General features: G+C 37.0%; 1 protein-coding gene across 1 annotated transcript; it reads left to right on the forward strand.

Annotated features, from left to right (window-relative positions):
• Positions 1 to 133: 133 nt before the first annotated feature.
• LOC117321842 (anaphase-promoting complex subunit 2-like) lies at positions 134 to 14604 on the forward strand. Its single transcript, XM_033876431.1, has 12 exons — positions 134 to 226; positions 2433 to 2895; positions 3238 to 3346; positions 3601 to 3733; positions 4341 to 4623; positions 4939 to 5056; positions 9570 to 9745; positions 10907 to 11190; positions 11628 to 11790; positions 12185 to 12280; positions 12894 to 13123; positions 13555 to 14604. Exons 1-12 carry the CDS (start codon positions 158 to 160, stop codon positions 13762 to 13764), a joined length of 2334 nt encoding a protein of 777 aa, XP_033732322.1. The 5' UTR covers positions 134 to 157; the 3' UTR covers positions 13765 to 14604.
• The last annotated feature ends 1992 nt before the right edge of the window (positions 14605 to 16596 follow it).

Consider the following 16596-nt stretch of genomic DNA (forward strand, 5'->3'; position numbering starts at 1 on the left):
AAAATTAGACATTTGAACCATAGATATTACATTCCAAAGAACTTTACAAAATATATTTTGCATACATAGATGGTTGTGTACTTATTTTGATTTGAAAAAATAATTGTAACGTTTTGTTTTTTATATTGTTCCGCAATTTCGTGTATTTCTTTCCAAGATGGCGGTAAATGTGGAGGTTGTGAATCGTGCATGGACTGTTGTATGCGAATCTCTTACACCAGGAAAGGTACGTTGGTGGTGAAAGTATCACGGTATAGTGTATGTCCTATTTGTTGAACTTAAATACTATTTAAGGACTTTACACAGTGAACATTAAATATTGATTAATGATAAATCACCTCGTTCCAGATCTAGAGACGATGGCAAAATTCCCCAAACAGGACGTTTCGTCCAAAAGAGCTGCAATGTTAGTAACGTTATGTAGACTTAGGCATTCTGACAGTCTATCTATCCCAGCAGAAAAAAAGGAAACGCAAGTTTATTTTGGATAGTTATTATTTTCCATGATTCTTTTATGATGTATTCAATCATTGTGTGGGTGTCTCGATTATTTCCATCATTACTGAATATACATTTTGATGATTTTTGTTGTCCTATCACAAACGGTGTTTAAGTGAATAGCAAGACAAAGCAAGGGTACCACACCATTTCCTTATCCAAATCAGTAGCATGTGGGTGTACGTGCCCACCCCTGGCATCAGACTGTCACTGCACATAGGGCCGCGGTGGCCGAATGGTTAAGGTGTCCCGACACTTTAACACTAGCCCTTCACCTCTGGGTTGCGAGTTCGAAACCTACGTGGGGCAGTTGCCAGGTACTGACTGTAGGCCAGTGGTTTTTCTCCGGGTACTCCGACTTTCCTCCACCTCCAAAACCTGGCACGTCCTTAAATGACCCTGGCTGTTAATAGGACGTTAAACAAAAACAAACCAAACCAAACATGCTCTTACTCTCCTTAACAAAGACCCTGCTGGCCCATCAAGATGTTCATTGCCCTTTGAGGGGTACCGTATTATTCCACTCCTGAATAACTCGGTGAACAACACATGTCTCCAAGAGGCCAACGAAACCGATTATGTGCATGCCTTTGCGTAAGTTTGGGACCAAAATAGGGACATTGATGAGTCCTTAAATGAAACTCCTGCAATTGATTTCTATCCATTCTAGGACACACTGGCCCATCATGAATGTCCTGACAACTTGACGTGTTGTCTCCATTGCGTTTGAAACGGAGGTGCGAGGGACGTATGCCTCTGTCTTGATGTATTGACATAATGCGTTGGTGTCAATCTGCTCCTGGGACAGTCACACCCAATCTCCATGTGACTCTGCAGAGACGCCTGACTAAACAGGATATTGTTGTCTCATGTACACCATATTTCTGGGCTACATGATGTTTGGAATGCCTCTGCATTATCAGATTAATGGCCCTAGCCTTCCCCTATTGACTTTAAACGCAAACTCAAACACAGCATTTTGATGTGCAATCGTTTTGAAAAGAAATGTTGTGTAATTACTGATCTGTAATGTTCCAATGATTTACCAGCATATATGGTGTAAGAGTAGGCTTTCTTTAAAAATCTGCTGAAAGCATGCAGCATCGAGCAGGGTCACGATTGACTGAATTTTTACTGAAGAACATTACACAGTACATGTACATGAATTTAGCTCAGTGTGAAATTTAATTGAATTTATAGACCAAGTGTCTGAATGTTATATCAGAAAAACTGACTTTTTGCATTTCTTTTTTCTGTGAGTATATTTGAAACCGTCTTACAATCAAAAGCGTTCATTGCTTTTCCGTTATAACAGTAGTAAGCTAAATGGATTTAGCCCAGGTTTCCTCTGGTCCTGGCATCATCATGTAGGGCCAGATCTAGAGAGCGTCAGCGCTTACACTGTTTCATTTGGTGTCGCTAATTATGACATTTTGGTGGAAGAAAAGAAATGCCCTGATAGAACACCTTACATAAACAAATAAATGCACTATTTATTTATCCAGAAACACTCGTTTACTTACCAGTATGTATAGTTCCATATGGATGGTTTATTCAGAATCCATTAATTTTTAATCTTGGCCTGATAATTGTGTTTTCCCATACCTGTTAATTTGGAACGCTGTTGAACTGGCAACTGAATTTACCCACAATGACCAGGAATATTATATATTCAGATAGTGGTAATAATCCAACATAGCACATCTATATAATATAATTATAAAGATCTGGCGAGAGCTGGGCAAGTCATGACGTACAGAGGGAAATGGTCTTCGAGTACCATGTACATATGATTGTCCTAAAATTTTATAAACCACTGCAGTCTGACAGTGCAAATGTCTGTGAGCAGCTAGCTTAATTAGAATACCAAGATAAACACCACATATTCTTACTGGTATGCATGTACTCCATATTATTTTATATTTCTGTTTCAGATACAAAGACCTCTCAGCAATTCTGAAGTAGAATTTCAAAACTCTGTTCAAATTTTAATCCAAAATAGTCTAGGTCATATCATTGAGGAATGGTTTCTAGAAAATCTGCAGCAATATCTACGTCTTCAAGTCGCCTCCAAATTTTGGTCATATTTTGAGCCTTCTACCAACAGTGATGCTGCTGTGGATCATACAGAACAGTTATCTCAAGCTGTGGATTATCTCCACACAGTTGTGTCAGACTATGTGCCATGCTTCAGTAGGCTGGAATCTGTCAGCCAGCTGAGCCAATGTCGTAAGCCATCACTGTTGATCCATGCTGGCTCTCTGTCCAGCACGTTCATATTATTGATTAAGGCAGTCGTATTTAACCTTATCCCACGTACATTCAAGGATGCAGTGGACTTGTTTTACTCAGAGGCATTCAAGGTCTTCCACCACAGCAGTTCAGAAGAGGAACAAGGTACATCAATTTTTCAATGCATGAAATGTATATAGAAAATAAGTTTTTTGCATACTGTTTGACAAATTCAGCATGAATTTATATATTTTGTTTAAGCATGTATTTGTATACATGTATATATATATATTTTATCCAGTGAAATTCAGTGATATTGGGACTCTAGATCTGATACTTGTGTCCTTGATTCACACTTTTTCTGTGGGACTCCCTCAAATTTATGTTTATATATAAATATATATCAGACTTGCTGAAAATCTTTAAAAAATTACTGTGATTTAATTAACATCATGACATCTATTGTTCATTTCCTGTCTCATATTGAAGTATCCTTTGTTTTTGTAGATGGTGATGATGAAGAAGAGTTGACAGGTTGTAAGGGGTGTGGCCAGGGAATGGAGAGGTGTCGTTGTCAGGACATCATGGTCAGATTCCACAAGCTTAATGCCAAGTTGTGAGTAAACCATCAAGTCAATAATCATGCACAAAATTAGTTCAATCATTTTATCAATGTGTAGTTTAAACTTTTCCCATAACATTGTAGTTTTTAATATAAAATTTAATTCATTATATAACTAACAGTCTATAGAAAAAATAAAATAAAAAAAAACATGCTGTGATGCTTGGTAATGCCTGATATAGATAATATAAGCATTGATGGTGAAGTAGGTGTCAGGGTATATTGTATGATATGTTACTACCTGACAGAGATGATATTGGGATACTGGAGCGTGTGTCGGGTTCAGCTGTGACTGCCATTGTCCATGAGAGAATCAAACAGCATGTGGAGAGCACCTGTAAAGGGAACTTTGAAACATCTTACCTGGATAATCTACAAAATGTAATACCAGATTTTTCTGTAGATTTCTCTTAATAATTTATTAATATTATTATGGAATTGTCTTGTTATTGAATATTTAATCAGATGTAACAATTTGACAATATACTTGACAAACTGAAATACAGACATTTCACAGTGGCTTCCTCTGAATGTATTACATATAATATATATCATTTATATATCTTACATCAATATTTTCAATTAATTTCAATAAGCAAAACATTTTTGTCATTTCACTCCTAATTGATGTAGAGAAGTGTCTATATCTAGTTTCTACACAAAATCCTAACCTCACGGTCCATATTTATAATGTGCATCAAGGTGATAATCACTATATCTACGAAATGCTTACCAAGTCTATTTGGTATAAGCTACATTTAAACCACAAAATGATACATTAAATTTTCCAAATTACACAAGAAAACAATATTCTGTTAGTAATAGTCCTTAGTTTCCAGTTACAAATTAAGTAAAGGTCTGCCAACATCACATTAATATATTGCTGTTTTACATTAACACACCTTAATTAACACATTGCTATTTTGATCTTTCATCTTAAGTGTAGGTTACCTCCCTTTTCATGTCTAGCGTTATGATTGTGTTTCAGTGGTTGGAGACAAAAGTGCTAGGCTGGCTACATCTTGTTTATTCTGATGAAAGACGTCACACCACTGCAGACTGCATATCAGGATTTAAAGGCAGACTACTCCACTTCCTGTTTGAGACATTTGCTAAAACACAGATTGATCAGCTTTTCAACATTATCATAGAGTACCCAGAGTCAGAACCAGCAATATTAGATCTGAAAGTTTGCCTGGAGAAAACAGATCAGCGACCGCATCTGGTTACTTCACTGAAGTCGGCCTTGGAGACAAGACTCCTGCATCCAGGTCAGCTGAAATATTTCTTCAGCATTAATATTGGGAGAAACATTAAGGTTACCATATATTAATGAACTAACCAGTCAAGGTCAGAAAGGCTTCTTGGGGTTAACAGCAGTATAAAAATCCAGGCCAAATGTCGATATTAGCTCTCTTGCGAGTTCAAATTAATGGTGTCTTATAGAAAAATCTAACGTCACAAACTACAAGATTGCATAAGATATTTATAAATGCAGTATAAATGTTAATTGAGATATCTATCTGGGAACCATTTCAGTGACTTTCCTTGGTTTGATAATGTAACTAGATTTTGATTCGTAACAGGTGTGAACACTTCTGATATTCTCACTGCATACATTGCTGCTATCCGGGCTCTCAGAGTGCTTGATCCCGCAGGGGTGATTTTAGAACTTGTCTGTGACCCTGTCAGGAAATATCTGAGGTAAGATATCTATAAAGGTTAGATGGGAACTTGATAACTGTGATGTTTCTGTCCTGATAAAATTCTACACTTATTAGCACTTTCTTTATAGATTGCTGCACTTGGTGTTAAAGTGAGTTATGCCTCGCTATTTACTTTTCAAATTTATATTTGTAGAGTGGAGAACAACACCAATACCAGGATTGTAGTAAGGATATAAGTGTTTCAAATGGCAATATAAAGTTTGATATTAAGTATCAGTTATTGTGATTTTCAACAGATTATTATGGCAATCAGATATTTAAAAAAATAGTTAATCATCTGTTTAGCACAAATAAATATGGCTTGAAAGTGATTGTCTAGCATACAGTGCACTTCCATTCAGGTCAACTGGAATGCTTAATATTTATCACAAAATTGACCTTTTATCTGTGAATTTACCTTTTTTTTATAATTTTGTAAATGTCGGTATATATCTATATAACTATCGGTACTGTTATTTACCGGGCTTGGAACATTTTTTCTTTGGCTGCACTAGTCAAAAATCAATTGTGACATAATAATATGGACATTGATGTTATGTCATCAATTAAAAATTGCACACAAAAAATGACTGTCTCTGTTAGATAAGCACTCCATTTTTTTTAGCTCACCTGGACCGAAGGTCCGGTGAGCTTATGTCATGGCGCACCATCCGTCGTCCATCCGTCGTCCGTCAACATTTGCTTCAAATCACTACTAGTCAAAAAGTTCTTATTGGATTTTGACCAAATTTGGCCAGAAACATCCTTGGCAGAAGGGGAACAGATTTTGCATAAATGGGTACTCTGATCCCCGACGGGCCAAAGGGGCGGGGCCCAATAGGAGAAATAGAGGTAATTCCTTTAAAACGCTACTAGTCAAAAAGTTATGAATGGATTTGAAACCCAATTTGGCCAGAAACATCCTTGGGGGAAGGGGAACAGATTTTGCCTAAATGGTAGCTCTGACCCCGGAGGGGCCAAAGGGGCGGGGCCAAATAGGGGAAATAGAGGTTATTCCTTTAAATCGCTACTAGTCATAAAGTTATGAATGGATTTGAACCCAATTTGGTCAGAAACATCTTTGGGGGAAGGGGAACAGATTTTGCATAAATGGTGACTCTGACCCCAAAGGGGCCAAAGGGGCGGGGCCCAATATTGGAAATAGAGGTAATTCCTTTAAATCGCTACTAGTCATAAAATTATGAATGGATTTGAACCCAATTTGGTCAGAAACATCCTTGGTGGAAGGGGAACAGATTTTGCATAAATGGTGACTGACCCCTGAGGGGCCAAAAGGGCGGGGCCCAATAGGGGAAATAGAGGTAATTCCTTTAAATCGCTACTAGGCATAAAGTTATGAATGGATTTGAACCCAATTTGGTCAGAAACATCCTTGGGAGAAGGGGAACAGATTTTGCATAAATGGTGACTCTGACCCCAAAGGGGCCAAAGGGGCGGGGCCCAATAGGGGAAATACATGTGCATGCCATCAAACTGTCATCCCATGCTGACAATGTTTACAAAATTAGAATGAATTCCAAAACAAATAAAACAAATAAAAGTCAAAAATGTTATTTCCCTATATAAACTATAGTAAAGTTTACCCCCGCCCCAGGGGCTAACTTGAGACCCCAGGGTCATGAAATTCACAATTTTGGTAAAGCACCTTCAAACCCTGCCATCTATGAAGTGTATTTGATTCTATCATATCTGATAGTAGAGAAGAAGATTTTTGAAATTTCAGTCAATTTGGCCCTTTTAAGCCCTGCCCATCAGCCCCTGGGGGTCAGTCAGGGCCAACATGTGCATGCCATCAAACTGTCATCCCATGCTGACAATGTTTACAAAATTAGAATGAATTCCAAAACAAATAAAACAAATAAAAGTCAAAAATGTTATTTCCCTATATAAACTATAGTAAAGTTTACCCCCGCCCCAGGGGCTAACTTGAGACCCCAGGGTCATGAAATTCACAATTTTGGTAAAGCACCTTCAAACCCTGCCATCTATGAAGTGTATTTGATTCTATCATATCTGATAGTAGAGAAGAAGATTTTTGAAATTTCAGTCAATTTGGCCCTTTTAAGCCCTGCCCATCAGCCCCTGGGGGTCAGTCAGGGCCAACATGTGCATGCCATCAAACTGTCATCCCATGCTGACAATGGTTACAAAATTAGAATGAATTCCAATAGAAATCAAACAAATAAAAGTCAAAAATGTTATTTCCCTATATAAACTATAGTAAAGTTTACCCCCGCCCCAGGGGCTAACTTGAGACCCCAGGGTCATGAAATTCACAATTTTGGTAAAGCACCTTCAAACCCTGCCATCTATGAAGTGTATTTGATTCTATCATATCTGATAGTAGAGAAGAAGATTTTTGAAATTTCAGTCAATTTGGCCCTTTTAAGCCCCGTCCATCAGCCCCAGGGGGTCAGTCAGGGCCAACATGTGCATGCCATCAAACTGTCATCCCATGCTGACAATGTTTACAAAATTAGAATGAATTCCAAAACAAATAAAACAAATAAAAGTCAAAAATGTTATTTCCCTATATAAACTATAGTAAAGTTTACCCCCGCCCCAGGGGCTAACTTGAGACCCCAGGGTCATGAAATTCACAATTTTGGTAAAGCACCTTCAAACCCTGCCATCTATGAAGTGTATTTGATTCTATCATATCTGATAGTAGAGAAGAAGATTTTTGAAATTTCAGTCAATTTGGCCCTTTTAAGCCCTGCCCATCAGCCCCTGGGGGTCAGTCAGGGCCAACATGTGCATGCCATCAAACTGTCATCCCATGCTGACAATGGTTACAAAATTAGAATGAATTCCAATAGAAATCAAACAAATAAAAGTCAAAAATGTTATTTCCCTATATAAACTATAGTAAACTTTAGCCCCTCCCCAGGGGCAAACTTGAGACCCCAGGGTCATGAAATTCACAATTTTGGTAAAGAACCTTCAAACCCAGCCATCTATGAAGTGTATTTGATTCTATCATATCTGAGAGTAGAGAAGAAGATTTGTGAAATTTCAGTCAATTTGGCCCTTTTTAGCCCCGCCCATCAGCCCCTGGGGGTCAGTCAGGGCCAACATGTGCATGCCATCAAACTGTCATCCCATGCTGACAATGTTTACAAAATTAGAATGAATTCCAATAGAAATAAAATAAATTAAAGTCAAAAATGTGATTTCCCTATATAAACTATAGTAAAGTTTAGCCCCTCCCCAGGGGCAAACGTGAAACCCCTGGGTCATGAAATTTACAATTTTGGTAAAGCACCTTAAGACCCTTCCATCTATGAAGAGTGTTTGATTCCAGCATATCTGAGAGTAGAGAAGAAGATTTTTGAAGTTTTAGTCAATTTGACCCTTTTTGGCCCCGCCCCTCAGGTCCCTGGGGGATGGGGACCATATAATTTACAATTTTGGTTGACCTTTAGCCATAAAAGCTTCCTGCCAAATTTCATAGAATTTGGTTTGTGGGTTTTGGAGAAGAAGTCGAAAATGTAAATTGTTTACGGACGGACGACGCACGACGGACAAAAGGGGATTATAATAGGTCACTTGAGACTTTGTCTCAGGTGACCTAAAAATTGCACACAAAAAATGACTGTCTCTTAGATTACTTTAAAACCTATCGAATAATAATTTATTCAGTTATGTGAAAAAAAGTCTATTAATTTATTTTTTCATTTCCTTTTGAGTTTAAAAAATCTATTTTTAAGTTTTAAGGTTTGCTTGTCAAGGCTTGCAAAAATAAAAATTTCTGAGACTCATTTCATTAAATCTCATGAGATGAAAACTCATTTAAGATCCTATTTATAACTTGTTACATACTTGTTGTAAAACAGATAAAGTTCGGAAACTAGCTTGTACCTACTAGGGATTTCTCCAGTCATATTCTTTTAAGGGATTGCCCCAATCCTATTCTTACTAGGGATTGCCCCGGCTCAGCCATATTCTTACTAGGGATTGCCCCGGCCCAGTCATATTCTTACTAGGGATTGCCCCGGCCCAGTCATATTCTTACTAGGGATTCCCCCAGTCATATTCTTACTAGGGATTCCCCCAGTCATATTCTTACTAGGGATTCCCCCAGTCATATTCTTACTAGGGATTCCCCCAGTCATATTCTTACTAGGGATTCCCCCAGTCATTCTTACTACGGATTCCCCCAGTCCTATATTAGTACTAGGGATTGCCCAGTCCTACTCTTACTAGGTTTCCCCCAGTCCTATTCTCACCAGGGATTCCCTCAGTCCTACTCTTACTAGGTTTCCCCCAGTCCTATATTAGTACTAGGGATTACCCCAGTCCTATATTAGTACTAGGGATTGCCCAGTCCTATATTAGTACTAGGGATTCCCCCAGTCCTATATTAGTACTAGGGATTGTCCAGTCCTACTCATATTAGGTTTCCCCCAGTCCTATTCTCACCAGGGATTCCCCTCAGTCCTATTCTTATGTTTAATTCTCAATTCCTTCATTGGTTTTGTTTAATCTAGGTCTCGAGACGATACTGTGCGCTGTATTGTCTCAAACTTGACTGATGATGGGAGCAATGAGTTATTAGATGAACTCATCAAAGGTCAGCCCCTACTTTTAGATGAGGGTTGCCATAGTGACGATGAGGATGAAGACTGGGAGAAGTGGATCCCAGACCCTGTGGATGCTGATCCTTGTAAGCTTAATAATACTTCTGGACTGTTTCAAGTAATTCAATGATATTTATTTATAATGCCTGTTTGCTTTTTTCTTTTCTTGAATTTTTAAAACTTCTTTTACTTGGAATGTTTTCTTATAAAAATCAATAACATTAATGTGCAAGAATTATGTATCCACTTATTACCTCACTATAGACGACATGTCTTCCTGGCTATATATACAGGCCATAGAACCTATTACAATGTCATATAACTGTAAGATAACTGACCCTTCAAATCACTGTATATGAATATAATACAAACAGCATTCTGTTATTATACATGGTGCCAACAACCAACGCCCATATGTTTGGATCCATTCACAGCAAACTATAGTCTGTCGGGGGTCAATGCTATCCGGTAGACTGGGATAACTAATCAATTCAATTCAAATCCTTATCAACATTTTGAAATGCATTTTCATATGAAAATTTGGAGAAAAAAATGTATACTATATATGTACATTGGGAAATTTTAGTGTCAGGAAATTTTAGCCTTTTTTTTTTGTCAAAGCAAGTTGGTTATATTTTAGTGTGTCTAAATTTGGCATTTTCCGTCAACCATGTATCAATTTTTGGCGTATTCTGATGTTCAATTTGCAATACAGACTTTTGCCATCTGAGCTGGAGATATAGTTATTTTCCTCAGCTAGGTGCCGTTAAAGTTTTTATCATGTCATGCGGCAATTGCTTTTGAAGTTGTGGCAGTCCACAGACTGCGAGATCTACAGCTGGCAAGCACACATATCTATCTAATATATGCATAGTCATTTATACACACAGTGCAGGTGTCAGCAGAGTTATCTATTGTTACATTTCATCTGATTGAACTTAGACAAAGAACTGATCTGTATTGTTTTAGGAGAAAGAAAGAAAATAAACAGGAAATATATAATCAAAAAAATGAAACTAATATTAAAGCTTCAGCAATGTTTTTAATTCACCATATATATTTTTTCTGCAAAATTAGTCAAACTCTTACATTTTATATAAAAGTTAATCAAAGAGTAAGAAAATGCAAGGTACACTAAAACAATACAAAACTTTTTACAGAGAGTAAAATTCCTAAATTATGGGTTTTGATCAGTGGTGTTTTTGCCTGTCTTTAATTATCTAAATTTTGATTTTTCAATTTGCCAGCTACAACATCCAAGAGCAGACGAGCCTCCGACATCATTAGTATGTTAGTGAACATCTATGGCAGTAAAGAACTATTTGTGAACGAGTACCGAACTCTTCTCGCAGACCGCATCCTTACTCAGTTTAATTATGACATAGAGAAGGAAATCCGCTACCTTGAGTTACTCAAGTTGCGGTTTGGAGAAGCACAGCTCCATTATTGTGAAGTGATGCTGAAGGATGTTGCCAACTCTAAACGTCTCAATTCCCGAGTGGTTGAGGAGAGATCTAAAGGGACACCAGAGGTAAGGACCTCGGGGGGTTTATTGAGTGGTGGGTTGGTGGGGGCGGGTTATGGAATGAGAAATTTGATGAAAATAGTCAGTTCGTTCTAGAACATATGACAGGGTTTTAATTCCAATATTTGCGGTGGAATTCCAATGTTTGTGGGAGCTTGTTCTACATTGCTTGAAAACATACTTGTATTGTAATGTATGAGAAAATTATTTAAGAGATATCATCAGATGTAACAGGACAGTTGACTTCAGATAATCTGACTTTCATGAATAAACTCATTAGCTATATAATCACACAGTGATGATTGACAGTAGTGTATCTAAACTGGACTAATGGGGTTCCAATCCTGGTCTGTTTGTTGAATTCTTTCTCTCCTATTTCAGTAGTACTGCACATGCTTTTCTGATATTTGTAGCTGTTTTTATCTGAATGAATACTATTACAGGAGATTGAAGTAAATGCTATGATCCTGTCCGCCCAGTTTTGGCCGGCGTTCCGAGAGGAGAAAATAGCCCTGCCAGAGATAATGCAGAACTCACTAGAGAGTTACACTAAAGTATATGAAACACTGAAAGGCAATCGTACACTCAACTGGAAACCTCACCTTGGTAAGTTACTGTAGAAAGAGTTTGAGGCTTTTAAGTTGACAGTATTTCATATAAATATATAAATCTTCATTATGGTAATTGAAATATTTTCATTTTGTTCAGTTTTTTTGGCTTATTTAATGTACACTTCTTTTTTTGTGTTACATGTATTTCTCTGTAAGAAAAAATTCTTGATAAATTTGAGTTTGTTTCCATTCTTAAAAAAATCAAAGGTGGCGCTTAACGCTCATGGTCAAAATTTTGCCTTAAATGATGCTCATGATGTCACTTTATAAAGGTTGTGAAAGTGGATTATATACGATGTAACAATTCCTTGGAAACCAAATTGAAACAATATTGTTGTCAAATAAGGTCAAACAGATGTGTTATGATTGTTTTACTGGAATCTTTACAGGCTTGGTAAATGTAGACATTGAACTCAAAGATAGGACCTTAACCTTCAATGTGTCGCCTGTCCATGCAGCCATCATTATGCAGTTCGAAAATCAAGGTAAGGACATATTAGGAAATGTTTCTTTTATCACATAATTGTCCAATGCTACCATGTGATATGGCCATGTCATTGATATTGTAAAATATGTGTGTAATAACTTTATGGTGACATTATTGATGATGTCACAACTATATGATGTCACGCGATTGTCTCAAAAGAAAAACATTTTATCCAAGTCAAAATTTATCTGGCTTATATAGAAATTTATTTGATAAATTTCACTTATATTCTCAAAAATATGAGTTACGTGATGAACAGAATTCAATATGGTCGTGTGGACCAGTTTGCAAGTCATCTATATGACTTACAAACTGTGATACAGATATTGGTTTCAATAGACAGGCCTCTTGGTAATGTCAAGATTTTAAAGTTTTTGTTTGTTTGTGAAATGGTTTAACAATATAAAGATCTTAAGACTTGAACTGGCCAATAAAATTGCAGTAAAACTTATTATGATAAATAGTTGCCTCCCTTTATCCATTTTGTGATATTTTCTGAAAAATAACATTTTCTGGTTTTCTCATTTGAGCTGATAGAATTTTCGCATTGTTTCAACAAAATCTATTTAAAAAAAATGGAATAAGTTGGATGTAAAAATGTTTTATTCCAGCACGATGGACTATAGAGGAGCTAAGCAATTTCCTACAAATGCCTGCCACTGCACTACGGAGGAAGATTGCATACTGGCAGACCCAGGGGCTACTCAAAGAGGAAACTACAGACACTTTCATCCTCATAGAGGAACATAAAGGACGTACACATGACGTCATCATTACTGACGACGATGAAGCAGAATCTGCCATGGCATCTGCTCATGCCCAGAGGGAAGAAGAGCTACAGGTTTGTTTTTAATGCAAATCAGTTTCCAGTATGGGCTATTCTAGTAAAATATCTACCCAATGGGAATGCTCCAGGTTTGCCATTCTCCAAGGTTTGTCAAACAGGGATAAAAAAAAATGATTTGATTCAAACAGTGGAGTCCTCCTGTATAAACAGTATATTTTACTTGAATATATAGCCGTTAGTTTTTATTTTGGAAAGTCTTTAAAAAAAATATGACAACATGATACAATGATGATATGCTTGGTAACTTTGGAATTGTTTTGATCAATCTCATATCTTTTTTTTAAGTTTTGCTTTTAAAAAAATAACAAATTGATTCCTGTTGTTTTAGACCCATTATTGCACATTATTGACGAATCAGCTTTTGGGGAATTTGTTTAAGAAATTCCATATGAAAGATTACTTATTAATGTGATTGTTTTACACAGGTATTCTGGTCCTATATAGTAGGCATGCTAACTAACCTGGAGAGTTTACCCTTGGAGAGGATACATAGCATGCTGCGTATGTTTGCCATGCAGGGACCATCTGCGCTGGAATGTAGTGTACCCGAGTTAAAGGAGTTCCTCGACAGAAAAGTCAAGGAGCAGAAACTGATCTATTCTGCAGGAGTGTATCGACTCCCCAAACCCAGCTGAGCATACCTAAATATACACCGAGGATGAGAGATCTTTCCACGCCAGAGATGGAAACATTTCATTAGAACAGGCTGGTCCAGTGTAGCTTTAGGAAATGTACTGGTACACTCAATATTGAGTCTGGACTGACCCAAGCAGTGAGCGATTCAACTGTCAGACTATCTCGCTGCTTCTGTGTCCAGATTCCACAGATAGCATCAGTCTATATTGGATTAACTGACCAAACAAAGAAAAGATAGGTGACCATTACCGTGTCTATATCAAACTGACTTGTGTTATTAATGACAGAACTTCTGAAGATTTTAGTTTGTGTTGACTAAAGTCTTTAGTTTGTGTTGACTAGTCGGTGTTAATCACGCTATGGTCAATGATGACATAATCAGTGAGATCAGAAACCTGCCCCTCTGGTATATAGATTGACAAATGACAAAGATGCACCCATTCATTGTGATCCCTTAACTCACTTGTGCTACATGAGTAAAGCTGAGCTATGATGAATTGACCACAATTGGTTGAACTTATTTGTGTATTACTTTCAAGTTCTAGAATACCACCTACATAACAGATATTTGTGACTGCATAATATGCTCTAAAGTATATATTATATTCTGTGTTTGTTGTAGGGATTTAGTCTAACTGTCTGAATACACTATCTAAACTGAATAATTCTCCTGTGAAAGTGTTAAGAATTATCATGAAAACATAAAGTGAAAAATCTAAAACCCAGCCTAAAAATTAACAACTGTGCTACTTGTTTTGGTTGAAGATTTAAAAGATGAAATCATTACTATTTAAATTTGTTGATATGTTGCATTAAAACTGTGATATTAATGTTTAAAAGTGTTGTATTTTGATCACTCCTGGCTTGTTTTGCCTGTGACCTTAACGTGTGGCATGAAGAATGTCGGGCATCTAGTATTTACACACACAGATTCTTGAAGGAAAATTTAGAATAGAGTACAATTTTATCTCCCGATTCTCACAGTCGTGTACCTGTTAGGGAAAGGTATTTTCAAGATGGGGTCCCATCATGATCGTAGAAGATAGTAGTGTACTTTAAGTTACAGAATCACTTATCTATGAAATCAATCTAATTGGGACAATTACAAAGTCTGTCAAACGTGTCATTGAGGCATGATTTGCCATAATTTCCGTTTTATGTAGAACATACTTTGAAACAAGAGGTTCGTATGGCCAGTCATTTGCCTTTGTTCTTCCTCAAATTGCCAGATCAATTTCATTACATCAATTCTGAATATCTTCCTATATTTTTGTGATACCAGGTATATAGATGATGTTGTGTATGCCCACCTTAGTAACTTCAAAAGTGTAACTGCTACATAGAAAGTTTGAAATATCAACTGACTGTGGCACTGGATTCATATGGAGAATGTGATTCTGCAAACCCGAACTAGGAACAAATCCACTAGCTGAGACCTTACCACCCTGAAATCTCAAAAGATCGTACAAAACTCAAAATTAATATGAAGAGCACATTAGAATTTAACATTTGATACGTAGATGGCTTATCAGGAATAAATCTTACACATACAGCTCATTTGTCCTTCTAGTACTCCTTTAGCCCACCATCATCAGATGTGTAGGTTCCCTATGGTTCTTGGTCGTGCCAGTTCAAATTAGATTTTTAGTCGGAAAAACAAAATGGTTGACAGGTGGCCATTTTGGATTTTGAGAATGAAAGGTTTTATCACTACATGTATTTCTTTTAAAGTACTTATACTTGAGGATATTCCTCAAACTTCATGAAGGTTCAACTCGGTCCCTAGTTGTGCCAATTCAATTTTGATTTTTGATCAGAAAAACAAAAGGCTGACTTGGATTTTTAGATTTGAAGTTTGTTATCAATATTTCTCGAAAGGTACTGGAGGGATATTTCTCAAACTTGATGAGTAGGTTACCTTAGGTCACTAGTTGTGCCAATTTAATTTAGGTTTTTGGTCACGAAAACAAAATATTTGACAGATGGCTATCTTAAATTTTGAGAATTGAAGTTTGTTATTACTATTTCTTGGGGGTAATTCTCAAACGTGATTAATAGATCCCCCTTGGTCCCTAGTTGTGCCAATTAAATTTGAGTTTGTGATCAGATTAACAAAATATCCGACAGGCAGCCAACTTGGATTTTTAGGTCACCCGAGACGAAGACTCAGTTGACCTATTGCGATCACCTTTTGTCCGGCGGCGTGCATCGTAAACAATTAACATTTTCAACTTCTTCTTAATTACCAACAGGCCTTTTCAACTTCTTCTTAATTACCAACAGGCCAAGAGACCTGATATTGGGTCTGTAGCATGCTGGGATAACCTTGACCTTCATTCAAGGTCACAGGGGTCAAATATGCTTAAATCTTTAAACAACTTCTTCTTGATAACCAAAAGGCCCAGAGACCCAATATTAGGTCTGTAGCATGCTGGGATGAAGCGTTTACAAAGTTTGTTCAAAATGGATGACCTTAACTTTCATTCAATGTCACAGGGTTCAGATATGCTAAAATCTTCAAACAACTTTTTCTTGATAACCAAAAGACCCAATAATAGGTCTGTAGCATGCTGGGATGAATCGTTTACCAAGTTTGTTCAAATGGATGACCTTGCCCTTCATTCAAGGTCACATAGTTCAAATATGCTAAAATCTTCAAACGACTTCTTTCTGATGACCAAAAGGCCCAGAGACCCAGTATTAGGTCTGTAGGATGCTGGGATAAAGGGGTATAAAGTTTGTTCAAATGGATGACCCTGACCTTCATTCGAGGTCACAGGGCTCAAATATGCTAAAATCTTAAAACAACTTCTTGATAACCAAAAGGCACA

This window comes from Pecten maximus, chromosome 2, assembly GCF_902652985.1.
Source record: "Pecten maximus chromosome 2, xPecMax1.1, whole genome shotgun sequence".
NCBI classification, from domain to species: Eukaryota; Metazoa; Mollusca; class Bivalvia; order Pectinida; family Pectinidae; genus Pecten; species Pecten maximus.

Coding starts and splice junctions, on each gene's coding strand:
- LOC117321842 (XM_033876431.1), top strand. CDS start 158: ATGGCGGTAAATGTGGAGGTTGTGAATCGTGCATGGACTGTTGTATGC. Junction 11,791..12,184: donor CAACTGGAAACCTCACCTTG/GTAAGTTACTGT, acceptor GAATCTTTACAG/GCTTGGTAAATGTAGACATT. Junction 12,281..12,893: donor TATGCAGTTCGAAAATCAAG/GTAAGGACATAT, acceptor GTTTTATTCCAG/CACGATGGACTATAGAGGAG.